At 36.8% G+C, this 23,487-nt stretch overlaps 1 protein-coding gene across 1 annotated transcript; it reads right to left on the bottom strand.

The window, feature by feature from the left end:
- Nucleotides 1-8,869: 8,869 nt before the first annotated feature.
- Nucleotides 8,870-20,953, bottom strand: LOC149546191 (uncharacterized). The gene is made up of 2 exons (XM_089791053.1): nucleotides 19,719-20,953; nucleotides 8,870-9,097 (listed from the first exon to the last, which is right to left on the bottom strand). The coding sequence occupies exon 1, from the start codon at nucleotides 20,797-20,799 to the stop codon at nucleotides 20,419-20,421; it is 381 nt and encodes a 126-aa protein (XP_089647179.1). The 5' UTR covers nucleotides 20,800-20,953; the 3' UTR covers nucleotides 8,870-9,097; nucleotides 19,719-20,418.
- Nucleotides 20,954-23,487: the final 2,534 nt, after the last annotated feature.

Genomic DNA, 23,487 nt, shown 5'->3' with positions numbered 1-23,487 from the left:
GTCAATAAGATCTCAAAAATACCAATATCTCTCAGTCTCTAAAAAAGGACTACTCTGGGGATGGAATCAAAAGCCTTACGAAAATCCACAAAACAACAGTAGACTTCTTCGAGGATGAGTTTAAAACTCTTGAAACTTCCACTCTTGTTCAAACCAACGTAATAAGGTGGGAAATGTCAACATATTACATTAAAGTAGGTTAGTTTAGGTGAATAAAAAAATGTTAGTTGAGAAGTTATTCCCGTGGTTAGTGATATTTTATAAAATTAAGGCTTAAAAAGCCATTACATAGCAATGTAAATTCATTTGATTACATACAAAAAAGTATAGATGCAACATTATAAATCAAAATATACTTTGATCAAATGTTTTTTGCTTTCAATGCTCTTATACAAAACCCTTTTGATTTTTTAGTGGAAAATAATTTAAACAACATATTCTTTGTGGGTTTTTCTCAAAGATTTATAAGTCTTCATCAAAAAGAAATGGGCCTACAAAAAATGCACATTAGGGTTCATGCCACTTGTTCTTTGTCTTTCCTGAAGTTTGTACCCAAATCTACCTTTCTTCATGCATTGGGAACCATACCTCGAGTTTCATGATCTATTTATCACCTCTTCATGATTTCTCATTTTCTATGCCTTGGAAAATATGTAGATGGTGTCTTTGACCAACACAATGTTGGAATGTAATAAAAAATTACAGCACATGGAAGCAACAAATGGTGACTATCTTCGAGCATTTCACATTGATGAACTCATATTGAGTAAGCATTCTCACCCTACTAGATTTGTACAAGATTGGAATAAGTTTTATGAGTGCAATTGAGAAGCAGACATGCTTAATATGCTTTTAGTAACTAATTATCAGTTACTGCAAGTACCATTTGACAAGATAGTTGAAGAAATTTGGACTATTCTGAACGACCTCCATGAGAAATCAGATAAAAGTCATTTCTTTTTCCTAAAGAAAAAAATATTTTCTATCATGAAGGATGAGTGTATATCCTTATAAGAGTATTTGACAAAGATTAAGGACATTTGAGATCAGTTCAAGGTCTTTGGCTGAAAAGTAGAGGAAGGGGATATGGTAGTTAAAACTTGAAGAGTCTTCCTAAATCCTATTATCAATTCATCAAAATGCTCAACATTACCATGAATGTTGACATAAAGTTTCTAAACATGTGTACCAAAATTTTGAAGTAGGACCATTGGAAGCAGTTGTTTGGTAGTAATGCAACTTCATCCTCCTCAAGACAAGCCTATAAAATGAAATCATTTGACAAGGATGAGGAAAAATCTCAATAAACTCGACTAAAAGACTCCAATCAACCTCAGGATAAATTGAGAAAGAAGAAGAAAGTTTTGTATATCTACTGCCATAAATTTGGCCACTTGATAAAGGACTATCAGAATCAAATTATTTCTATCAACAAAAGTAGGAAGGATCTCATCCTAAGGCCAATGCCTTATAGAGCACTCAAAGTGGACAGATTTTGCATTTTGTGCTTTCATGGTGAAACACCTTATAGATCAAGATAAGTCTTCTTAGTACATAGACTCCAATGCTTATCAACGACACTTATTCATTATTAGCTCATAGACTTCTAACCTTTTATTGATTCATTTATTTTTGGATGAGGAAGACTGTATTGTTGTCAACAAGGCAACATGCAAATACACTCTACTAGAAGGAATCACATATTCCTTCATGTTTATTGCATTCCTAGTATGGAATTGAATTTTCTCCCTGTAAGCCAAATTATGCAATTTTCCTCAACTTTATGTAGCATTAAGTTCGCAAATTGTTTGATTGTTGATCATGCAACTCACACTATTGTGGTTGCTGACATTGAGGATTGTGGTCTATACAAACTTGTGGATTTGGGTGATTCTTTTGAACATACCTTTGAAACCAAATCATCTTCCATCAATAGTTTCGAGCACCAACAATATGGTCACATAAACATCCACTATCTTGGTTAGCTTGTTTGAGAGGATCTAGTTCTTGGCTTACCTAAGATTTAGAATGAGCATCGTTGTGTTTGTGGAGCTTGACAAGCCATGAAGCACCACGAAATACCATTCAATGATGGTGACACATGGCAAGCCTCAATGGTATTGTAGTTAGTTCACGTTGATGTATGTGCTCCAATGTATAAGCCTTATGTTACTAGTGTGATGTCTCTCTCTATTTTTGTTGATGATTTCAATCAAAAAATATGGGTGTACATTCTTAGATAGAAATCTTATGTGTTTACAAGATTTCAAAAGTTTAAGGCCTTAGCATAAAAAAAGTTAGATTGTCCCATAATCACTCTTAGATTAGGAAATGAGGATTTTGTTTAAATATTTTCTCCAACTCTTATGATACACATGGCATCAAAAGTCAATTAACCATACCTTGCACTCCTCAATAGAATGGTATTGTTGAACTTTGAAACTGTGTTATAATCGAAATGGCTAGGCCAATGATGGAACGAAAGAGTGTTCCTAAGAAATTTTGAGTAGAAGCATTCACTGCAGAACATCTCCTTACTTGTTCTCACGCATGGGTTGTTAAGGGGGAGACTCTTGAAGAAGCTTGGATTGGTTGCAAACCTATGATCGGTAATCTAGAAATCTTTGGTTTTTTTGCATATGTTTAGCTTCCAAATGCCCAACACCCCAAGTTGGATTCTAGGATTCAAAAAGTTTTGTTCAAGGGGAATAGAGCATAATGACAACCCCAATGTTTACCAACTAATTGATGTAGATGCTAATCATCTTATCTTTCGTTGCGATGTTGTCTTTGATGAACATCCCAGACCTTTTCAACTTTTCTCATGTAGAGAATTATGAGAATCAACTTTTCAAGGCTACTAATTTGGGTGTTTGTTTTCCATTTGGTTCAATTCATGAGAGGGATCATGTAGACACTAAATTTGATGATGTCCTACTTGAATTTTCTCCATATGATGTTCATCCTATTGAATTGATTCCTTTTGTTCATTTGACATCTAATGTCAGTTCTTATGCTCTTCAATCAAAATGGTGAGCGAAAACATCCAAATCTTACAAAGAATAACACTTGGATTCTTTGGATTCTTTCTGATCTTCCTCTAGATAATCATCTCATTAGTTGTAAATGGGTCTCTATAGTCAAGTATGAAGTTGATGAGGCCCTTGACATGTGCAAATATTGTATCATTGTGAAGGGGTTCTCACAAATAAAAGGCATTGATTACGAGGAGACTTTTGCTCCAACAACCAAAATGAGTGCCATATTGCTCATTCTTGCTTTAGCATGTTAGTTTGGATGGGAAGTCCATCAAATGGATTGTTAAGAGTGTTTTCCTCAACAATGAATTGCAAGAATTTTGCATGACACAACCTTCTAGTTTCAAGGTTGAATAGAACATCATGTTCGTAGACTGGTGAGATCTTTCTATGGCTTGAAATATGCTCCCCGATTGGTATATCAAAATTGACTGACATCAAACAAATTTGGTGTCAATCCTTCAATGTGATAAACTTGGGACATCTGCACTAGTGTTTTAGTGTTGAAGCTTTGCATACTAAAGGTAGTATCTTCCTATCTCAATCTAAGTATGTTTGCAATCTGTTGACAAGTTTCACATGGAAGACTACAAACAACATCCACACTTATGGAGAAAGAGTTGAAGCTAATAGCCAAATCAAACTCATCTATGGTGAATAAACCAACATTCAAGCAATTGGTAGGTAGTCTTGTCTACCTTACTACAACTAGGCCTCACTCGATTTTGCAATGAGCCACATTTTGCACTTCATGAGACCTCCCAAAGTTTATTATTGAGTAGTAGTAAAGGGTGTTCAATATTATATAACGGGCACTTATGGTTTAGGTCTTCTATGCAAAAGAAGTCGCAGTCCTAGACTTATTGGTTTTACAAACTTAGAATGGACAAGTTCAATTGATGAACAACAAACTTCTTGGTATGTTTTCGAATTGGGTTGTGGTACAATCACTTGGACTACCAAGATGGAGCAGTGGTGGCTCTATATTTGACAAAAGTTCAATATTGAAGAACAATTAAGGTAGTTTGTGAGGTAGTAATATGTTGATATGGAGATGTCTCTAGTTGATCCTAATGCCCTTTACTAAGAAAACCAAAGGGTGTGGCCTTTCATGAGAGAATTGGTATTTAATGTTTTTTATTAAGGAAAACAAGTTTTGAAGGGTGCCTAAAACCCTGTTACAGATCGAAAAAAAATTCAATGAAGCCCATATCAAACAATAGTATAACACATAGGTGAAATAGGTCACCAACTAGAAAAAGGTGACCAGGGTGGCAACATAAATAACACAGTACTCCACAGCCACAAAAATAGGTTTTGAACGGGCACCTGAAACCCCATGATTAAAAAAGAGATAGACAATAAGTCCCTAACCACACCATACAACAAAGGACATCAGGCCAAAAAAAGCCAGGAGAGCCAAAACGGGACAAGGACTTAAGATTTCCCTTTCGGTCCCATCTTTTGAGAATGTAATGCAATATCAAAGCTGGAGTGGAGGGCTTGACCTTTTTTACTTTTATAGTTGTCCATCCATCCTCCACCAAACCAACAACCTTCTACCACACAAAGTCATCATCATCACAACCAGCCCCCAAAACCCCTGCGGCTTAGGAAGAAATCTGGACCACAGCAAGAGGAGGGACAGCAGCATCATCCAGAGACGAAGCCACAAGAGGGGCAACAGTTGAGTCACCAGTGACAAAAATTGAAGGGAGGTCACCACTATTGGGGTAGCATTCGTATCATCAACTGCCACCGAATCTGCCACCAAAGTGTTCTAAGACGAGCCACAATCCCTCACGAAGGGGGCTTTCTGAACCATGTAGTGATCATCTAAAACCCCCTTCCACCAAGAAAGAGACTTCTTCAGTCTAGATTTTTCAGAGGAGCATCAAACAACAAGGTAGCCGATCTTGTGGCATTTCCTACATCCGAAGGGGATACCCTCATAATCAAGAAACTAAATCCAAGAGCCAAGAGGGGAGACCAACTTGATCTTTTCAGGGAGTACCTTAAAGACATCAATCTCCACAAGAATGCAAGCATACGTCATCTGAAACACATTGGAAACGTCGTATCAACCAGCAAGAAGTCCCCAAGGGCCTCCCCCACCGCCTCCAGGACCAACCATAGGTGAAGGGGGAGATTCGACAACCTAACCCACAATGGAATTTTATTAAAGGATTCTGACGATGGGTCAAAATCCTTATACCAAGGTTTAGCCATCAAGGGGGACTTCTCCCCCCATGAGAAACCACGACGCAGGATGTCATTTCTATCTTCAGTAGTAGCAAATTTCACAATGAAAAAACCCCTTTCCACAAAGTAAAATTAGGTTGTTTCCGAAATGAGGGGCTCCGAAACTCGAGAGATCCAGGCATGCAAATCTGACAGAGGGCCAGAAGCCCTTAAAACGAAAAATAGCAATGGTGGAAGAGAAGTCATCGGCATAAGTGGAGATTTCGTCAACAATATCAAACTCTAAATCAATCATAATCAGGTTACTTACAGCAACAAGCACAAGTTCTCGGATCCCCGAACGCACAACCTGACCTTCAAAGCCCCCTCATAAGCGGCAACATCAGCGTAAGAGATGGTTGAACAACCTGCAGCACCACGAGGTGGAGAACAAACCCTTCTAGTAGGAACATCCACAGAAGGGCCCCCAAAACCAGCCCCAATGGCAAGGATGGAAGAGGACAGAGTTTGAATTCCATCTAGGGCCTCGCAAAAGTTGGAGACTGGAGTAGTGGAAGGAGACGCCAAGCCAAACCCAGCTACCCCTACACCCAAGGAAGAGGCCCGCACATTGGCCAACACAATGGCAGTACCAAAAATGGGAGCATTCACCCTTGCAGGCACACCAGTCACAATCACAGACGCAAGCATCGCAGAGTTCAGGGGAGATGCCTATTAAATGTTATAATGTTACTTCTATCAAAGGGTCTAATTTCCATCACCAATGGCCAATATGAGAACATTATCCATCCTTGCACATCAACCAAGGATTTAAGGCATGCATTATTAAGATATTTGCAAATGAATTCCATGCATAAAGCTTATTTGTAAATATTGATCTAGGGCATTTAAGCACAAAAATATAAGATTGGGAAGCTCAGCCATGTGGAATGAGTGGGACAAATCACCAAGGAAACATGTTTGTTAATTTAAGTGTTACTTTCCTCTTAGGATTGCAAATTATGTATCTTAACTTGTTGGCTTTTTTAATTGCCATTACCTAGGTCTTTTTGGGCATTGATAAAACATCTTTCCTTTCATTAATATAGAAGCAAGGAGCTAGTTGTGACCATTCTAGATAGTAATTGGTTATTGTAAAGATGTAACCCCTAGCAAATGTGGGTTTTTTTGGAAATTGATAAAACCTCTTTCCTTTCATGAATATAGAAGCAAGAAGCTAGTTGTGACTATTCTAGATAGTAATTGGTGATTGTAAAGATGTAACACCTAGCGAATGAGCCTTCTTATATTGGGTATGATGCTTTATATTTATATTATTCCAAAGATAAAGGTTGTTCAATGAAGCAAAAAGGTCTCGTGTACAGAGAGTCGTTATTATTTTCTTGTGTTCTAAATACGTAAAAAAGTGCCATTTGGTAAAGCACTCTTTTGATTTAATAGACTACAACAATTTGATCACTTTAACTGCAAACTCAACTAGGCAAAAGCGATACGTAATTATAAAAAGAACATAAAAGCTTTTCAAGAAATTATGCAGAAGGAACAAAATTTTACAATTCAAGGCTTGAATGATTGCTTTGAAAAATCCCACATAGAGAGGATAGTCATATCAACCCGTAACAGTGACCTGGATCCAAACAAATATCTAGTGGGCATTACAGTAAATGCTAAAATTCACGTGCAATATGTAGATAAGATAAGATAAATTTATTAATGTCCAATAGGAGACCAACGAGGGTTTGAGGGACTGAAAACAGTACAAAGGGGCACAGGCCAGCGGGGGGAAGCACCAAACGGTGTCTGTAGAAAGAATGTGAAAGCAAAACAACAAAAGAACCAAGAAAAGGAATGACAGCAGCTAAGAACTCCTCATAGGTGAGAAGTAGTCCAGAAGTAGAAGCAAATACTGAACAATCATTGGTCATGTAATAACATTTAGAAATAAAACATGAGCAAGATGTAAAACTACAATCAATTATTTATTAATCTAAACATTATGTCCATAGCATCCTTCCAAAAGAGATACATGGTTGTGTAATCTCATCTCTTGCTCCTATCTTGCTATGAATACATGTAAACATAAACATACATTGTTGCAAGGAACTATCCATTATGGTGGATCTAAAGTTGTCTACTAGAGTGTCATCAAGCTGCTTCATGATGTAATTGACAAACCTCACCAGTATTAGAGTGAGATTACGTAGTAGATCAAGTTTTGCATCCTTCCTTGTTCAATAGCTAGTTGACCGACTGCATCAATTGATAAAAAAGATGCCCTACTATTATATGGGCAAGAAGTCAGGGATGGATCTATGCCCAAGTGAACCTGAGGAGCTAGACTCCGAACCTGAGGGAGAAGCGTAGTAAACCGCAACTTCTACCACCCACTCACCCCGAGAGAGCTTCTCGCTATATAGATATAAGCCCCAACCCCCCAACTATGGATGGATCAATTCTTCATTTGAGTATTGTGCCCACATACTCTATTTGGGATCTCCACCTATACACACCACAAGTGGGCAATGTGTTGCACACCCACTAGAGGTTTGCACCAAAACATAAAGGAAAACTCTCAAATCATGTAGTGGCTTACACACTACAGGACATAGGATCATGAATGAGAATAAGACTACTTACCATTAATAGTGACTTGAATTGTTGTGTGATATAATGATATTTCAAATAGGCTAGACAACAACCACTAGGTTAATACCACAATGATGAAAGCAATAAGATAAAATCATATGGCTAGGCAAGAAGTCACAGATGGATCAATACCCAAGTGAACCTAAGGAGCTAGACTCCAAAACTGAGGCAGAAGTGTAGCGAACTGTAACGTCTACCCCCCACTCACCCTGGGAGAGCTTCTCCATATATAGATATAGGCCCCAACTATAGATGGATGGATTCTCTGTTCGAGTGTTGCACCCATATACTCTATTTGGAATCTTCACCTATATACATGGCAAGTGGACAATGTGTAGCACACCCACTAGAGGGTTGCACCAGAACATGCAAAGGAAAACTCTCAAATCATGTAGGGGCTTACATGTTGCAATACATAGATGCATGAATGAGAATATGACTACTTACCGTTAAGAGTCACTTGAATTGTGGTGGGATATATGATATTTCAAATAGGCTAGATGACAACCACTTAGCTAATACCACAATGATGAAAGCAATATAATAAAATCATACAATAACACACAAATTTTGATGCAATTGTAATCATATGAATAGACTTAGGTGAAGTGTAGGTTCTTAGAGTAGACTTCAAATAGTAAATTTTCACATATGTACAAGTGGTAGCATATAATTTGGTTTGCAAAGGTTGTATTGATTATTGGTGCAACAAGCTTATCGATGCATTTGTTTGTTTTATATCTTGAGAAGACTTGTGTGAACTTGTACGTCTTATCTTGGAGTTATGTTTGTATATAGCTTTAGCTGAGATGCAATTAATGGTAATATTTATAATTAAAAAAATTAAACAGAAAAAATAGTATCGAAAATGCTCCAAAAATTTGAGGAAACTGAATTGCTTAGTTCAATCAATGCTCATGTTTATGTCGGAATACCTGAAGTATATTCTAAAGACAATTTGATAGCATAAAATTAAACTGCAATTTTGAAGCTTTCAAAATCATCCAATCATATTTGCAATTGTATTGGCATACAATCGTTGTCTGAGGTTCTAAACTATTAACGAAACCCTCAATATAAAATCACAAGCAAGGTTTTCCGGAAGAAAGTCAAGATTTATATTGGAAATATTTAACGTATAGATTTGCATAAAACATACTACAAACATCAATTACTTGCACGGAGATCTCTGACTTCATTTCATCCTCAATCTGCATCCACAAGAGAAAATGAAAAATCAATTTATTTTTTTACAAACCCCAGATTATTACAAACAGTGCATGGCAATCCATGCTTGCATTCATTAACCTCTTTGGCACCATCAAAGTTGACAAGCACTCTCAACTCGGCCAATGTCCGATTTATCATCATTCAGGTTTGATTATTAAATTATCCACTCCTAAAAAACAATTTATTGGATGCATCAGAATAGTTAAGGAACTCCCAGGTGAAGATTCTCCTTCATGTTCTAAAGGTTAGGTTACTGATAGCATTATCTACTGTCTTGAAATAATGATGTTCCAAATTATAAATGACTTTTCTAAGTTCTTTCAATTCTATTAGTATCATCGACCTTTTTAAGTATGATGGAAGTATAAACATTTTGATTTTTCATTTGGAACAATTCAGTTACCCTTCCACTTTGACTTTCTGCAAACTGGGCTTCAAGCGGCCCTTATTTGAATATTATATTCACCACTAACAGAAATATCAGGGATGATAACAGCAACAGCCACCCCAATAAATGAAATTCAGCAATCCCAAGAGTTTGAATAATTGTTGTTGAAGAGAATAATGCTGATAATTTGTTATATAGTTGGCCATAACTCTGTTCCGAGTTTTTAAATCATGGCACAAATTTTCACAAGCTATGCTATCCACACAAATCTGTCTTCTATTTTAACAAATGATGGGGACTCAAACTCTTTAGGAGCTCTTATTTAGGATTAAAATACTAGACATTATCAACTGAATGCAGTGCTCAACAATGTTGAATCAAGTGAAGGTGTCAGATTCTCATAAGTCAGTAAGATTACTCTCACTCTCACAACATTCTTTTCATGATTTCTAAGACATCTTCTACACATTCTAAACATGGGTAACAAGCAATTCTTCTAATATTATTGGAAACTGTTCAACATTTAAGCACACACAAGCAGATAGTTTTGGGATATTTTATGCTATGTATTGTAGGAAAATTCTTTCCTTATTTATTAGGTCATTGAAAACATGCATTGTTACAGTCTCATTGACCTGCAATGATATTTAACAGATTTCAAATGGGGTAACAGATTTCAAATGGGGTTGCAAGCAGAGTGGGTTTATGTAGGAAACTCTGTAGTTAAGCACGCTCAAGCTGTAGTACTGGGATGGGTGACCTCCCGGGAAGTCCCAGTGCTTCACCTTTGTGAGCATCACCTAGATCCAATGGGTGCTAAGTGTCCCATTTATTCTCATTAGAGATACATTCATGTGAATCACTACTCATGAAACATGGGTCAATGAGCTTGACTAAAAACTACGCAGTTAAAATCCTGATAGCAATATCACAATTTGACTAGCTGTGCAAACATCTCCTACTTATCAAATTATGAATCAAAATCTTCTTCCCTAGCATTATAACTGTGTGATCACAATTCCTCTCACTCTTAAAAAACCACAACCTATCAACTGCTTGGCACAAACAAATTTAGGGATTTCTTAAGTAACTGAATTGAAATCAATTATTTTCAAATGAAGATAATTTCCCAAGCTTTGTTGCCGCTATGCATGGAAGTGCATGTTGAAAGCTTGCAGTAAGCTACAACAAAGCTGGTTTTTTGTGGTGTTGTTAATATATCTTGTATGTTTATATTTTTTTTGCATTGATAGGTCTATTTTGAAGTATAGCAGTTTATCTTTTTGTTCTGTGCTGATGGATTAAATTAAATGTATCTTACACTCCTTGATGATAGTGAGACAAACAAGATGTTAAAAAAAGGTGACTGTGATTAGGTCATCTTCACAAAAATGTAAAGAACTATTCAATTACAGGAAAAAAATGCTTTTCATAATTAGATTCATAAGACTGCATTACATATTTGCATATAGACCACTTGTATATAGATTCCAGGAGGGTTCGCAGATGCCAACCACCTAACATGGTAGAGTGGTAGTTTATTATATGATCACTACATCAGTAGATGTGTTAACAGTTGGAATTGTAGCATCTTGTCTTCCGTGGTTTTTATGTCATTCACAAGTGCAGGATATCTGGGATAATTTGATATGAAACACCCTGGTTAATGGTACAATTTTCATTCAAGATGCTGAAGATGGGGTAAAGACAAGTAAGAATTCCCGTCTCTGATACAAAATGCTGAGATTTTCTGTCCCTGATACAAGTGTTGAACAGCAGTATAGCTTTTTATGCAAGGACCCTATTTCTCAGCTGTCTCAATTAACACTCAAAACACATGTAAACCTGAATAATAGAATAGCAAAATAGACAGAAATGGACAGCAGAAATTCTTATTGAAACACGCAACAAATTTGCACTAAAAAATGGCGAGAGCCTATTGACTTGGCATTACAACATTCTCGTCTAGTTTTGATCTTTCATAGACCTGCAACAAAATACCATTCCCCCAAAACAGACATACCAGACCTGCAATAAAGAAAAAATCTTTTACCACCACCACTACCCCCCACCCCTAAAGAAAAAACTTCAAAATTTCTCCCAAAATTTGCACTAAAAAAATGGCGAGAGTCTATTGACTTGGAATTACAACATTCTCATATAATTTTGATCTTTCATAGACCTGCAACAAAATACAATTCCCACAAAACAAACATACCAGACCTGCAATAAAGCAAAAATCCTTCACCACCACCACTACCTCCCGCCCCTAAAAAAAGAACTTCAAGATTTCTCCCAAAACCTGCCCCTTCAATCTCCCCACATATTAAAATAAGTCCTAGAAAACAATCTACCAATGCGGAAACAAAATTCACTTACCCCCCCTCTTGTGTTATACCACCACTTTCAATCCCATGCTAAATATAGAGAAAAAGTTGTATTGTACGAGTGAATTGTTATTAAACAAACTCTGCCAGCCTCCCTCAATGTGGATGTTCCCGCATCAACTCCGCCTGAATTTCATTTCTTTTACTCGTATCATTTACATAAATGATAAATTACAACTACTTTGCAATCTTTTGTGCTTCAAGTTTCAATTATCAACCCTTTTATAGTTTATACATTATTTTCATTGCCATCCAAAGATTCTCAAGAAAAATTCACCTTGGAAATCTATCAGCATCAGACTGCCTTAAAATCTAGGTACCACAGTTAAAAACATGATTTTGAGAGATGATGTATATGTGGTAAACTTGCAAAAAGCTAAAATCTGAGATCAACTTTCAAATCATGCATTTGTTGCCTTTACTCAACTAATATATTTTGACGAAAACCTGCACTCTTCTACATTTCTGTGTTTTTGGTCGAAATTGTCTAAAGCTCAATCAATCTTGGACTGCCTTGTTTCAAAAAGTCAAAATCATTATTGAAAACCCTTAACACTAAAACTTAAGAAACTCGTCATCATTTTCAGCATTCATTTATTTAGCAGCAGTTTCTTTAAATTTGTAAACCCTCGGCAACTTGTTTAATTTATAAGTTTTCTCAAATTCATTAAATGATAAATTAAGAGCAATTTCTACTACGTGAAACACAGCAACCTGTTCATTGAAATTTAAATTGTGAGAAGTTGAAGATTTGGAATTGGAAACAATAAAACTCTAATTTCTCTAAGAAAATTAGATATTTTTACAACTATTTTACAAACTTTTGTGCTTCAAGTTTCAAATATCAATGTTTTATAGTTTATATTGTTTTTTTTGCCATCCAAAGATTCTCAAAGAAAATTCACCTCCAAAACCCATCAGCCTCAAGCCTGCCTTTAAAATCTAGGTAACACTGTTAAAAAACATGATTTTGAGAGATGATGCATCTGTGGTAGACTTGTAAGAAGCTAAAACCTGAGTTTAACTTTCAAATCTCAAAGACCTAAGATCACACGCATTAGTTGCCTTCACTATATTTTGACAGAAACCTGCACTCTTCTACATTTCAGTATTGTTGGTAGAAATTTTTTACAGCTTAATCAATCTTGGACCACATTGTTTCAAAAAGTCAAAATCAGTATTGAAAGCCCTTAACACTAATAATTAAGAAACTAGTCATCATTTTTAGCGTTCATTTATTTAGCAGCAGATTTTTTAAATTTTTAAACCCTCAGCAACTTGTTTAATTTATGAATTTTCTCAAATTCATTAAATCATGAGCAATTTCTGCTACACGTAACACAGCAACCTGATCATTGAAATTTAAAGAGTGGGGAGTTGCAGATTTAGAATTGGAAACAATAAAACTCCAATTTCTCTAAACATAGAATGTTTTAATTTATCTGGCCAGTGCCTGATCAGGCTCACCCAAAATTCTGCTTCAAACCATTTATTAGTTGACTTCAACTTATAATGTTTTGTGATATAATTGTTAATGAACTTCCGCTGCAAATGCAAAACCCTACTGTTTTGGTTTACCGGTTTCATCATCATGTAGTCTTGAAGAACCGACTTCAGTGTTGTAAATGTTACTACATCAAACTCATAATTACAATGTCTGTAAACATTTAGGGACTCAGATACGTGTTTTATGAATGGACTGTTCACTCCTTGCACTAGCTTAGTTCCCATTTGGAACATTACACTAAAATTTCTAAGATAATTTTCAGCTGTAATAAAACATCTTTGCATTAAATACTTACCAATTATATAAAACTTAATGACTGCGGTGTTCACAATCAGCTCACCTAAATTATTTAATGTCTATGTTGCATTCCTTGCTTGAAGAGCAACTAGATCAGTTCTTTCGTTGTGGCTTATGAGTATTGGTTCTCAGTTTCTCCATCCACAATTATATTTTCGCTTAGCTCTTTGTAAGATTGGAGGCATTAGAGACGGCATTTTCATATATTGTCCACAATGCTTCAGATTCGAGATGCATTTTTATAATATTGTTAACAAACTTTGCCTCTGTCATCAGCAATACCGTTGAGAGAGAAGGATTCACGTCACTGGTGGTTTTGATTTTCCCCCACACCAGAAACCTAGGCCTCAAAGTCTAATGCAATGCAAGGCAAGAGAATCCCCAGAGGAGATGTCCTAGCCCCCAGCAATAACCACACAGCGAAAACACAACACAAGACAACAACAATGCAAAATCTGATACCAAATCACAACTCTTTATTTATAAAATAACTGTTTAACAATATGCCCGACTGTAAGGCCTTCCGGGTTAGGGCCAAATACAATAACAGTTCTGCAAGATCCCACAAGATCCAACTCACAACACTAATCCCAGCTAGTCCAGATCTGCACTCTAGTAGAAACCTCCAAGGAAGATCTCAACTTGTGCTTGCAAGCCCACCAAGCAATCTCCTTGTTTTCCAAGCCACAGCTACTAGCTCTTCAAAGTTTGCTCCTCCACTTCATCTCCTTCTCCAAGTTGGATGATCATATCTTATACCCACAAGACTCCTTACTTATACCCAACTAAGCCATGAGTCGGCCTAGCAATTACAAATTAAATAAAATCCCTTGCATTAAATGCATATTTAAGCCACAAGTCAGCTCACAACAAACATTAAATACAAAATGTTAACCCTCACGTTAACATGCAATAACTACACAAAAATACTTAGGATAAGCCTCAAGTTTACAACACATATTAAATGCACATAGAAGAGATAACCAAGACCACTCATAAGTTCACACAAACTCTCTGATCGATCTACATCACGATCACATGCCAAATGCACCAAGAACTCCAGTTGGCACCAACACACTGTCGAGTGTCAACAAACTCCCAAGCATTGTCGAGTAACCAACACATGCCGAGCAGCCAACACATGTCAATCACAACAGCAAGTGCCGAGCAACAGTATTTGTCGAGCTCTTCAGCAACCGAACCCCTTCAAAGACCAAGTAGCTCGGCTAATACTACTTTTAACAATGATCGAGCACCACTCGTTTGGTGACCAAGTCCACAACTCCAAAGCCAATTACCCCCAACATGCAAGATCACAAGAAGGCCTAGGTTGCTCCTGCATCAGACACTCCAAGTTCGAAAAGAGGTTCTAGAAGCTAGAAAAACATCTTCTAGGATTCAGCACATAAATCCCAAACTAGTTCTTCACATACATGTCCTCTAAGTCTTCAATTTGCACTCTTTCCCTTGTTTTTCTTCTTCTTCTTCATATCCATCACAGGTGTTCTATAGGTCTGCTTTGTATGTTTATCTCCAACCTCTCAGAATCTGCCAACTTAACTCGGCTGCCAATACTCAAGTTCCTCCTACTGAGCTCTTCATTCTGCAAAGGACTCAAGGAAAACTTCCTGCCACCTTTCTCAATAGTAAACACATTCCTGACACAATCATGCAAAGCCCTACAATCATACTGCCAAGGTCTACCAAGTAACACATGACAACTATTCATATCCAAAATATCATACAACACTTGATCCTTATACTGCCCAATCTGGAAATTAATAAGGCAGTGCTCCCTCACTTTCAAAACATGCTCACCTTGCAACCAACGAATCCTATAAGGATAAGGATGTCTCACTCTCTTCAAGCCAAGTTTTTGAACCATCTCCTCAACAACAAGGTTATCAGTACTACCACTATCCACAATCACCTTACAGACTTTGCCACCAGACTTACAACAAGTCCTGAACAAACTAGTCCTCTGACAAGAATCCAATCTTTCTCTGACCCACCAATACTCGCCGAGCCAGCAAATTCTCTCCTTGCACAAGCTGACTGTCCTAGACTTCAACCTCATTCACAACAACAGTTGTCCTACCAATCGGACATTCAAAAGATCTATGTTTGCCACATTTGAAACAATTACTTTTGAACACACCTCCATCTGTCCTCCTTTTCTAATCAACAGGTTTTGGTTCACCTTCTGCACTCGGTTTAGCTTGTGCCAAGCTATTCTGCTTCTCCTTTCCTCAAGGATTACCTTGATGTTTCCTCTTCAACTTCTTTTCTGCTCTCAAAGAATATTGATAAGCATCCTCCACCGAAGAAATATTCAGCATACCAACCCGATCCTGAATATTGCATCTTAAACCATTAATGTATTGAGCTACCTTCTCCTTTGACAATTCTTTGTGCCCAAACCGAATAGTCAACTTGTAGAACTCCTCGGTATAATCCTTCACAGTCATATCCTTCTATTTCAAATTCTACAACTTCTTAAACAATTCAAGTTCATAATCAGTAGGAATGAATTTAGCCTTCAATTTAGTCACCATCAATCTCCATCTAGAGATCTCCATTTCACCTTCCTCCTCTCTGTCACTTTGCAGTTCCTTGCACCATGTCCCTTCAACTTTGTGCCAACCTCACTCTGAGTGGATCCTCACTATCCTCAAGCTCAAAGTAGTCTTCCAATTCGCCAATCCAATCAATCAAATATTCAAGATTCGAAGTACCTAAGAAATTAGAAACCTCCATCTTATGCTTCAGCTTCAACTGAGATCCAAGTCGAGCAAACTGACCAGCCCTAATTCCAATAGGTCTCTCCACACGATCAGTTTTGTCCTCACCACTCAATCTGACAACTTCAAAGTCTTCGGCAACTTCCTCATAACTACCTTCAGTACCCACATGCCTAGGTACGCCACCTAAAGCACTCACGATTTCAGCAATCATGTCACTCTTCATCAATGCAATCTCAGATTTGAACTCTGCTCTCATCTTCTCTAAGATTCATTCTTCCACAGCATCACAAAGATCATCAATCGCCCTAGGGTCCAATCTTCTTGGAGGCATCTTCCAAGATTTTCGCAAACCCTAAGCAATAGATCCACAAATCAAGAAGATCAATTGGCTCCACCAAATCAACCTTCTCCGACCCATGATCCTAGTGCAAACTACCTCAGCTTCGGTGATCTATCTACACACTCAGGAACAACCTTTGCTCTGATACCACCTGATGCAGTGCAAGGTAGAAGAATCCCCAAAGGAGATGTCCTAGCCCCCAACAATAACCACACAGTGGAAACACAACACAAGATAACAACAATGCAAGCTCTAATACCAAATCACAACACTTTATTTATAAAATAACTGTTCACATGCAATATGCCCGGCTGTAAGGCCTTCTGGGTTAGGGCCAAATATAATAGCAAATACAATAACAGTTCTACAAGATCCCACAAGATCCAACTCACAACACTAATCCCAACTAGTCCAGATTTGCACTCTGGTAGAAACCTCCAAGGAAGATCTCAACTTGTGCTCACAAGCCCACCAAGTAATCTCCTTGTTTTCCAAGCCACAGCGACTAGCTCTTCAAAGTTTTCTCCACCACTTCATCTCCTTCTCCAAGCTAGATGATCATATTTAAAGACTCCACAAGACTCCTTACTTATACCCAACTAAGCCACATGTCAGCCTAGCAATTTCAAATTAAATAAAACCCCTTGCATTAAATGCATATTTAAGCCACAAGTTGGCTCACAACAAACATTAAATACAAAATGTTAACCCTCGCATTAACCCGAAGTTAACACGCAATAACTACACAAAAATACTTAGGACAAGCCCCACGTTTTACAACACATATTAAAAGCACATAGAAAAGATAAACAAGACCACTCATAGGTCTACACAAACTCTCAAATCGATCCACATCACAATCACATGCCAAATGCACCAAGAACTCCAGTCCGCACCAACACATTGCCGAGTGTCAACAAATTCCCAAGCATTGTCGAGTAACCAACACATGCCAAGCAGCCAACACATGACGAGCAACCAATACATGTCGAGCACAACAGCAAGTGCCGAGCAACAGTATCTACCAAGCTCTTTAGCGATTGAGCCCCTTCAATGACCGAGTACCTCGGCTAACACTACTTTTAACAACAACCAAGCACCACTCCTTTGGTGACTGAGTCCACAACTCCAAAGCCAAATACCCCCAACATCAGGATCACAAGAAAGCCTAGGATGCTCCTACATCAAAATCTTCACCAAACTGACTGTTGGCAGAATCCCACTACATGACATGAAAGAGTGGTAGTATATTCTATGATCAACAATTAACAGTGAGAATTGTAGCATCTTGCATGCATGGTTTGTAGGCCATTCACAAGTGCCTGATTTCTGGATTTGTTGATATGAAACGCCCTAATTAATGGTATAATTTTCATTCAAGATGCCAAAGACAGGGTAAAGACATAGTAAGAATTGATGTCTCTGATACAAAATGCTAAGATTTGCTGTCTTTGATACAAATCTTGAACACCAGTATAACTCTTGCAAGGAGTGTGGAACCCCCTTTCTCATATGTCTCAATCAAAACTCAAAACACATACAAATCTAAAATATATAACAACAAAGTAAAAGAAAATGGACAGCAGAGTTGCAGAAACAACCCTTCAAATTCTCGCAAAAAGAACTTCAAAATTTTCCCCAAAATCTGCCCTTGCTACGAATGCCGAAAAAAATGAATATCACTTACTCCCATGCTGCTTTACCCTACCACTTTCATTTCCCATGCTAAATATACAGTCAAAGTTGTAATGTAGGAGTGAGTGGTTATTAAAAACTCTGCACAGCTCCCTCCACATGGATGTCCCTGCATCAACTCTGCATGAATTTGAGCTTGTTTTACTCATACCATTTACATAAATGATAAATTGCAACTCTTGTAACCTTTCATTGTTTCTATATTATTTTTACTGCCATCCAGAAAGCGTGAGAAAATTCACCTCTGAAACCCATCAGAGTCAGCCTGTCACAAATTTAGGGTAACACTGTTAAAAACATGGTTTTGAGAGATGACGCATTTGTGGTTAACTTACAAAAAGTTAAAACTTGAAATCAACTTTCAGCTCGCAAAGACCTGAGGACATGCATTTGTTGCATTCACTCAATCAACTCATGAATTTTGACAGAAACCTGCACTCTTCTACATTTCTCTGTTTTTGGTAGAATATTTCTCAAGCTCAATTAATCTTGGACCACCTTGTTTTAAAAAGTCAAAATCATTATTGAAAACACTTAACACGAAAACCTAAGAAACTCATCATCATTTTCATCGTTCATTTATTTAGCAGCAGTTTCTTTAAATTTTTTAACCCTTGGCAACTTGCTTAATCTATGGATTTTCTCAACTTCATTAAATCGTGAGTGTTTTCTGCTAGGTGTAACACAGCATTGTGTTCCTTGCAGTTTAAATAGTGAGGAGCTGAAGATCTGGAATTGGAAACAATGAAACTCTAACTTCTCCAAAAATACAATTTTTAAATTTATTGTACTAGAGCCTGAAATTGACCTGATCAGGCTCAGTCCAAAAATTCTGCTTTAAACTATTTATTAGCTGACTTCCACCTATTTATTTTTTGTGATGTTATTGTTGATGAACTTCACAGCAAATGCAAAACCCTACTGTTTTGGTTTCCTGGTTTCATCATCATATATTATTGAAGAACTCACTTCGGTGTTGTAAATGTTGCTACATCAAACCCATAATTACAACCTCTGTATAAACATTTGGGGGCTATGAAACTTGTTTTCTAAATATTATGAATGGATTGTTCAATCCTTGCACTAGCATGGTTCCCATTTGGAACATAACAAGAAATTTTCTAAGATAATTTTCAGATTTATCAAAACATCTTTGCATTAAATATTCACCAATTATATCAAACTTAATGACAGTGACGATCGCAATCAGCTCACTTAAAATATTTAATGTCTGCATTGCTTACCTTACTTGAAGAGCGACTAGATCAGTTCTTTTCGTGTGCCTTATGACTACTGCCTCTCTATTTCTCCATCCAGGATTATGTGTTCTTTCAGCCCTTGGTGCGCTTGGAGGCACTAGGGACGGCATTTTCATAAATTGTCCACTGTGCTTTAGATTCAGAGTGCTCTTTTATAATCTTGCTAATAAACTTTGCCTCTGGCATCGCCGATACCGTCGAAAAAGAACGGTTGGAGTCACTAGTGGTTTTGATTTTCTCGCAAACGAGAAACTTGGGCCTCAAAGTCTTCGCCAAACTGACTGTTAATATCCTAGGGTCCTTCAGTACATAATTTGCCGGGAACTGCATGTTATTAACTAAAATATTCATTGTTTCCTTAACATTTTCCTTAGACAGAGTGAAGATTTTAGGATTCGCTTCCAGGAGTTGCCAGGTTTCTTAAGCCATGAGCCCGCAGAGTTTGAGATTCTCTATCTTGGCCTCTAGCGTTTCCACGCGCCTCATAGCCACCTTACTCACAATATATTTGTAACGTTTGCTCATTTTGCCGGCGCAAATCTTGTTGATGAGATTCACTTGTGCGGGCATTAGAGATGTTCGTATGAGAACCTCTGGGTATACCTGTAAGAAGCTTGCGAGCTCCGTCCCAGAAAAACCCCATTCTTCCCAGAAAGCAAGCGAGGTCTTCAGGGTGTTCTCCAAGCTACAACACAGAAGTCTTGGTCTTCTTAAAAAGGGCTTTCCGAAGCACATCCTGGGACTGAAATGCATTCTTCAGAAACTCCATCGTTGGAAGAATGTTGCTCTTGAGGCTATTGCGCAAAAAGGATGAATTTTTCGTCATTAGTTTGGCCAGATCTCCGCCCAGAAAACCGAAATCTTCCATTAGTTTGAGCTTTTGCTCCAATATTATTTCTGTAGAAGCGATAAGCTGGTACTGTTTCCTTAATATATTGGCAGCTTCAGATCCAGTACAACCGTGGTTCATTAACGAATGAATGATCTTCTCTACGTTGTCAAGAGTTCGAAGGTTCTGCAGATTGGGGGCTGACTTCAAAGCCCGAGTGATCTCGACCTCAGACATGTTGAGTTTGGAGGAGGCAAACTATGAAAAGAGGCTCTGTGAATGAGCTTCTGTTGTGAAAGCATTGTAATAAACATGATATGGGTGGATAGAAAACAACTTCAGGTATAAAGTGGAGAAGATGGAAGCTGCTGCAACAGCACACAGGTCGCGGCACAACATGGTGTTCGGTATGAGTGTAAGTTAGGGCTTCCACTCAGAAAAAATGGATTGATAACTCGTGGATTCCGAGTTTATAGTAGTTGCATTTTGAATTGGTCACTCATATAATAAAACTTTTATGAGATAATTTCTTACTATGTGAAAGTTATTTCAGGTTGCTTTAGAAGTCATTTAAAATTGGAAAAAAAAAAATTATATATATATATATATATATATATGAATTTTATAATAATGGTAAAATATATTTAAAATTTTATAGATGATTTATTTAGTATAAGAAATTCATTTTAAATTATGTTATGAATGAATTGATGAATTCGTTTAGTTTTTTCAATGTAGATTAATAGAATATGAAAATATTTATGAATAAATGGATGAATATGTTTAGTCTTCATATAGAATATGAAAATATTTATTAGACTATTTTATAAGTATTATCAAATCAAAATTCTTGCATTATTGCATATGTCATTTTTAGACACTCTCAAATTATAATAAAATATTATTATTTATTATTAATTTATGTTGTATTGAATTTGTCACATGTTTCTAATAGGACGAAAATGTTGATATTATATAAAAGGCAAAAAAATAGTTTAATGGGGAGGGAAAAAAAAATCATTAGTCTTTGCTAAGCCATGCCTTTTTTTATTTTGCACATACAACATGTCATGCACATAAACAATGCTTACTTATGAAATGTTGAAATTATTGAGAAATTAATAACTAATCTATAAATATTACTTAACACTATAGAACTTATAGAGACTAAATAGAAGCTCATACAAATTCCATTAGATGTCATTTTCAACTAAATAAAAATAAGTCAAGCCTATCAAATTAATTAACATGATAAAAAAAAATGCACTACATTTATTGGTTGGATATTGTTATGTTGCAAGACATCAAGTTGAGTTAATTTAGTGAATCCATGTATGGTTGTTAAGTTAAAAATAAAATGTATTGCGACATTGTTAATATTAATACATTTTATTGTATTCTTAGTATATTTTTATTAATAGAAAAGGACTATTCATCAAAAAAACAAAATGCATTAATATCGTGCTAATTAGGTACTTTGTCAATATGCCAAGGATAGAGAAAGAAGGAAAACCTTGAGGGCTCTACGGTTGAACTCTAGGGTTGAAAGTGGGGAGGCTTTCCCCACTAGGGGAAGACCATCCTCCATTACTCTGCCCTTTATTACTATTTTTAGATAGTGTTAATGTGCTTGGGTCGTCAGTCTATTTTGCCATGGAAACTAACTCTCTAGGTACCAAAGAAGGCTTCTCTTTGCAAAGCAAACCATTGACATGGCTCAAACAATCTAGATCCTTGAAGCAAGCCCTCAACAATGAAGTACCTATTTGAACAGGAGCCAAGTTCGAATGTAGGACAAGCAGTGAAGAAGGAGATGGAAGAGAGCAAGATACAGATAAGAATCTGGCTACCCTTTTTTTTTTGTTAGGCCTAATACCCAAATGGCCATGACCATATAGGAAGAAACTAATAGAAGTATAAGGAAGTCAAAGACAAGACTGAATGTATAAATTTGGGAAGATTGTAAGGACATTAAGGAATAGAGGAATATCCTTCATGCTTTTCCAAATTCTACTCAAAGTTTTGAAGAAGATGGATAGGGTAGATAGTGAGATGCTTGACCAACATCTATCTAGAGAAGAAATTACTAATGTAGTTTTGAAGATAGGCAATGAGAAGGCTTTTGGGCTTGATGGGCTTCTCATAGAATTCTATAGTGCTAACTTGAATGGATCTGGCAAGATCTTATGTTGCTATGTATGATGAAGCTATAGAGTCAAGATCTCATGGTCTTGTTACTAACTTGAGACTTATTAAACTTATTACCAAGGAAGGACATAAAGCCTTGATCAAGAATTAGAGGCCTATTACTCCACTCAATGTGTTTGAGAAGATTCTTTCCAAGATACTTGCATTAAGACTAGAAGACATCTTACCCAAAACAATCATCTCTATATAAACTAGTTTTATTAAAGCAAGATATGTTATGGAAAATTTAATTACTTTTTGGGAGGCTACGGACTAGGGTAGAAGTTTAGGCCAATGGGCTTGTATGTTTTTTATTGATTATGGAAAGATATATGATAGCATATCATGGTGATGATGGAAGGACTAGGGTTCCCTCATTTTTTTAACAAAATAGGTTTTCCCCTCATGATTGATGCCATAACTTTGGTGGAGATTAATGTTGTTATGTGTAACTCATTTATCCTTTCCAAATCTATTAGACATGGTTTCCCTTTAGTCCCTGCACTATTTTTCATTTGTACAAACTCCTTGTTCTATATACTTAGAGATGACTCTAAGGTCAAAGGGATTCTGCATCTCAACCAGAAGGAAATAACCAACATCTAACATGCAAATAATATAGCTATGATAATCGAACTATCTAAAAAAATAGTGGTAATATTATTTCCTAGATAGATACCTTCAAATATTCTATATTAGGTTGGGATGAGCACTCTGTTTTCTAGTGTGATAGATTTG

The sequence above is a fragment of the Cupressus sempervirens genome, chromosome 7, assembly GCF_028749045.1.
Source record: "Cupressus sempervirens isolate cs-2001-9-10 chromosome 7, ASM2874904v1, whole genome shotgun sequence".
In the NCBI taxonomy this organism is placed as follows: Eukaryota; Viridiplantae; Streptophyta; class Pinopsida; order Cupressales; family Cupressaceae; genus Cupressus; species Cupressus sempervirens.
Note: the sequence above shows the minus strand (reverse complement) of the source record. Positions and strands in the feature narration are given on the sequence as shown.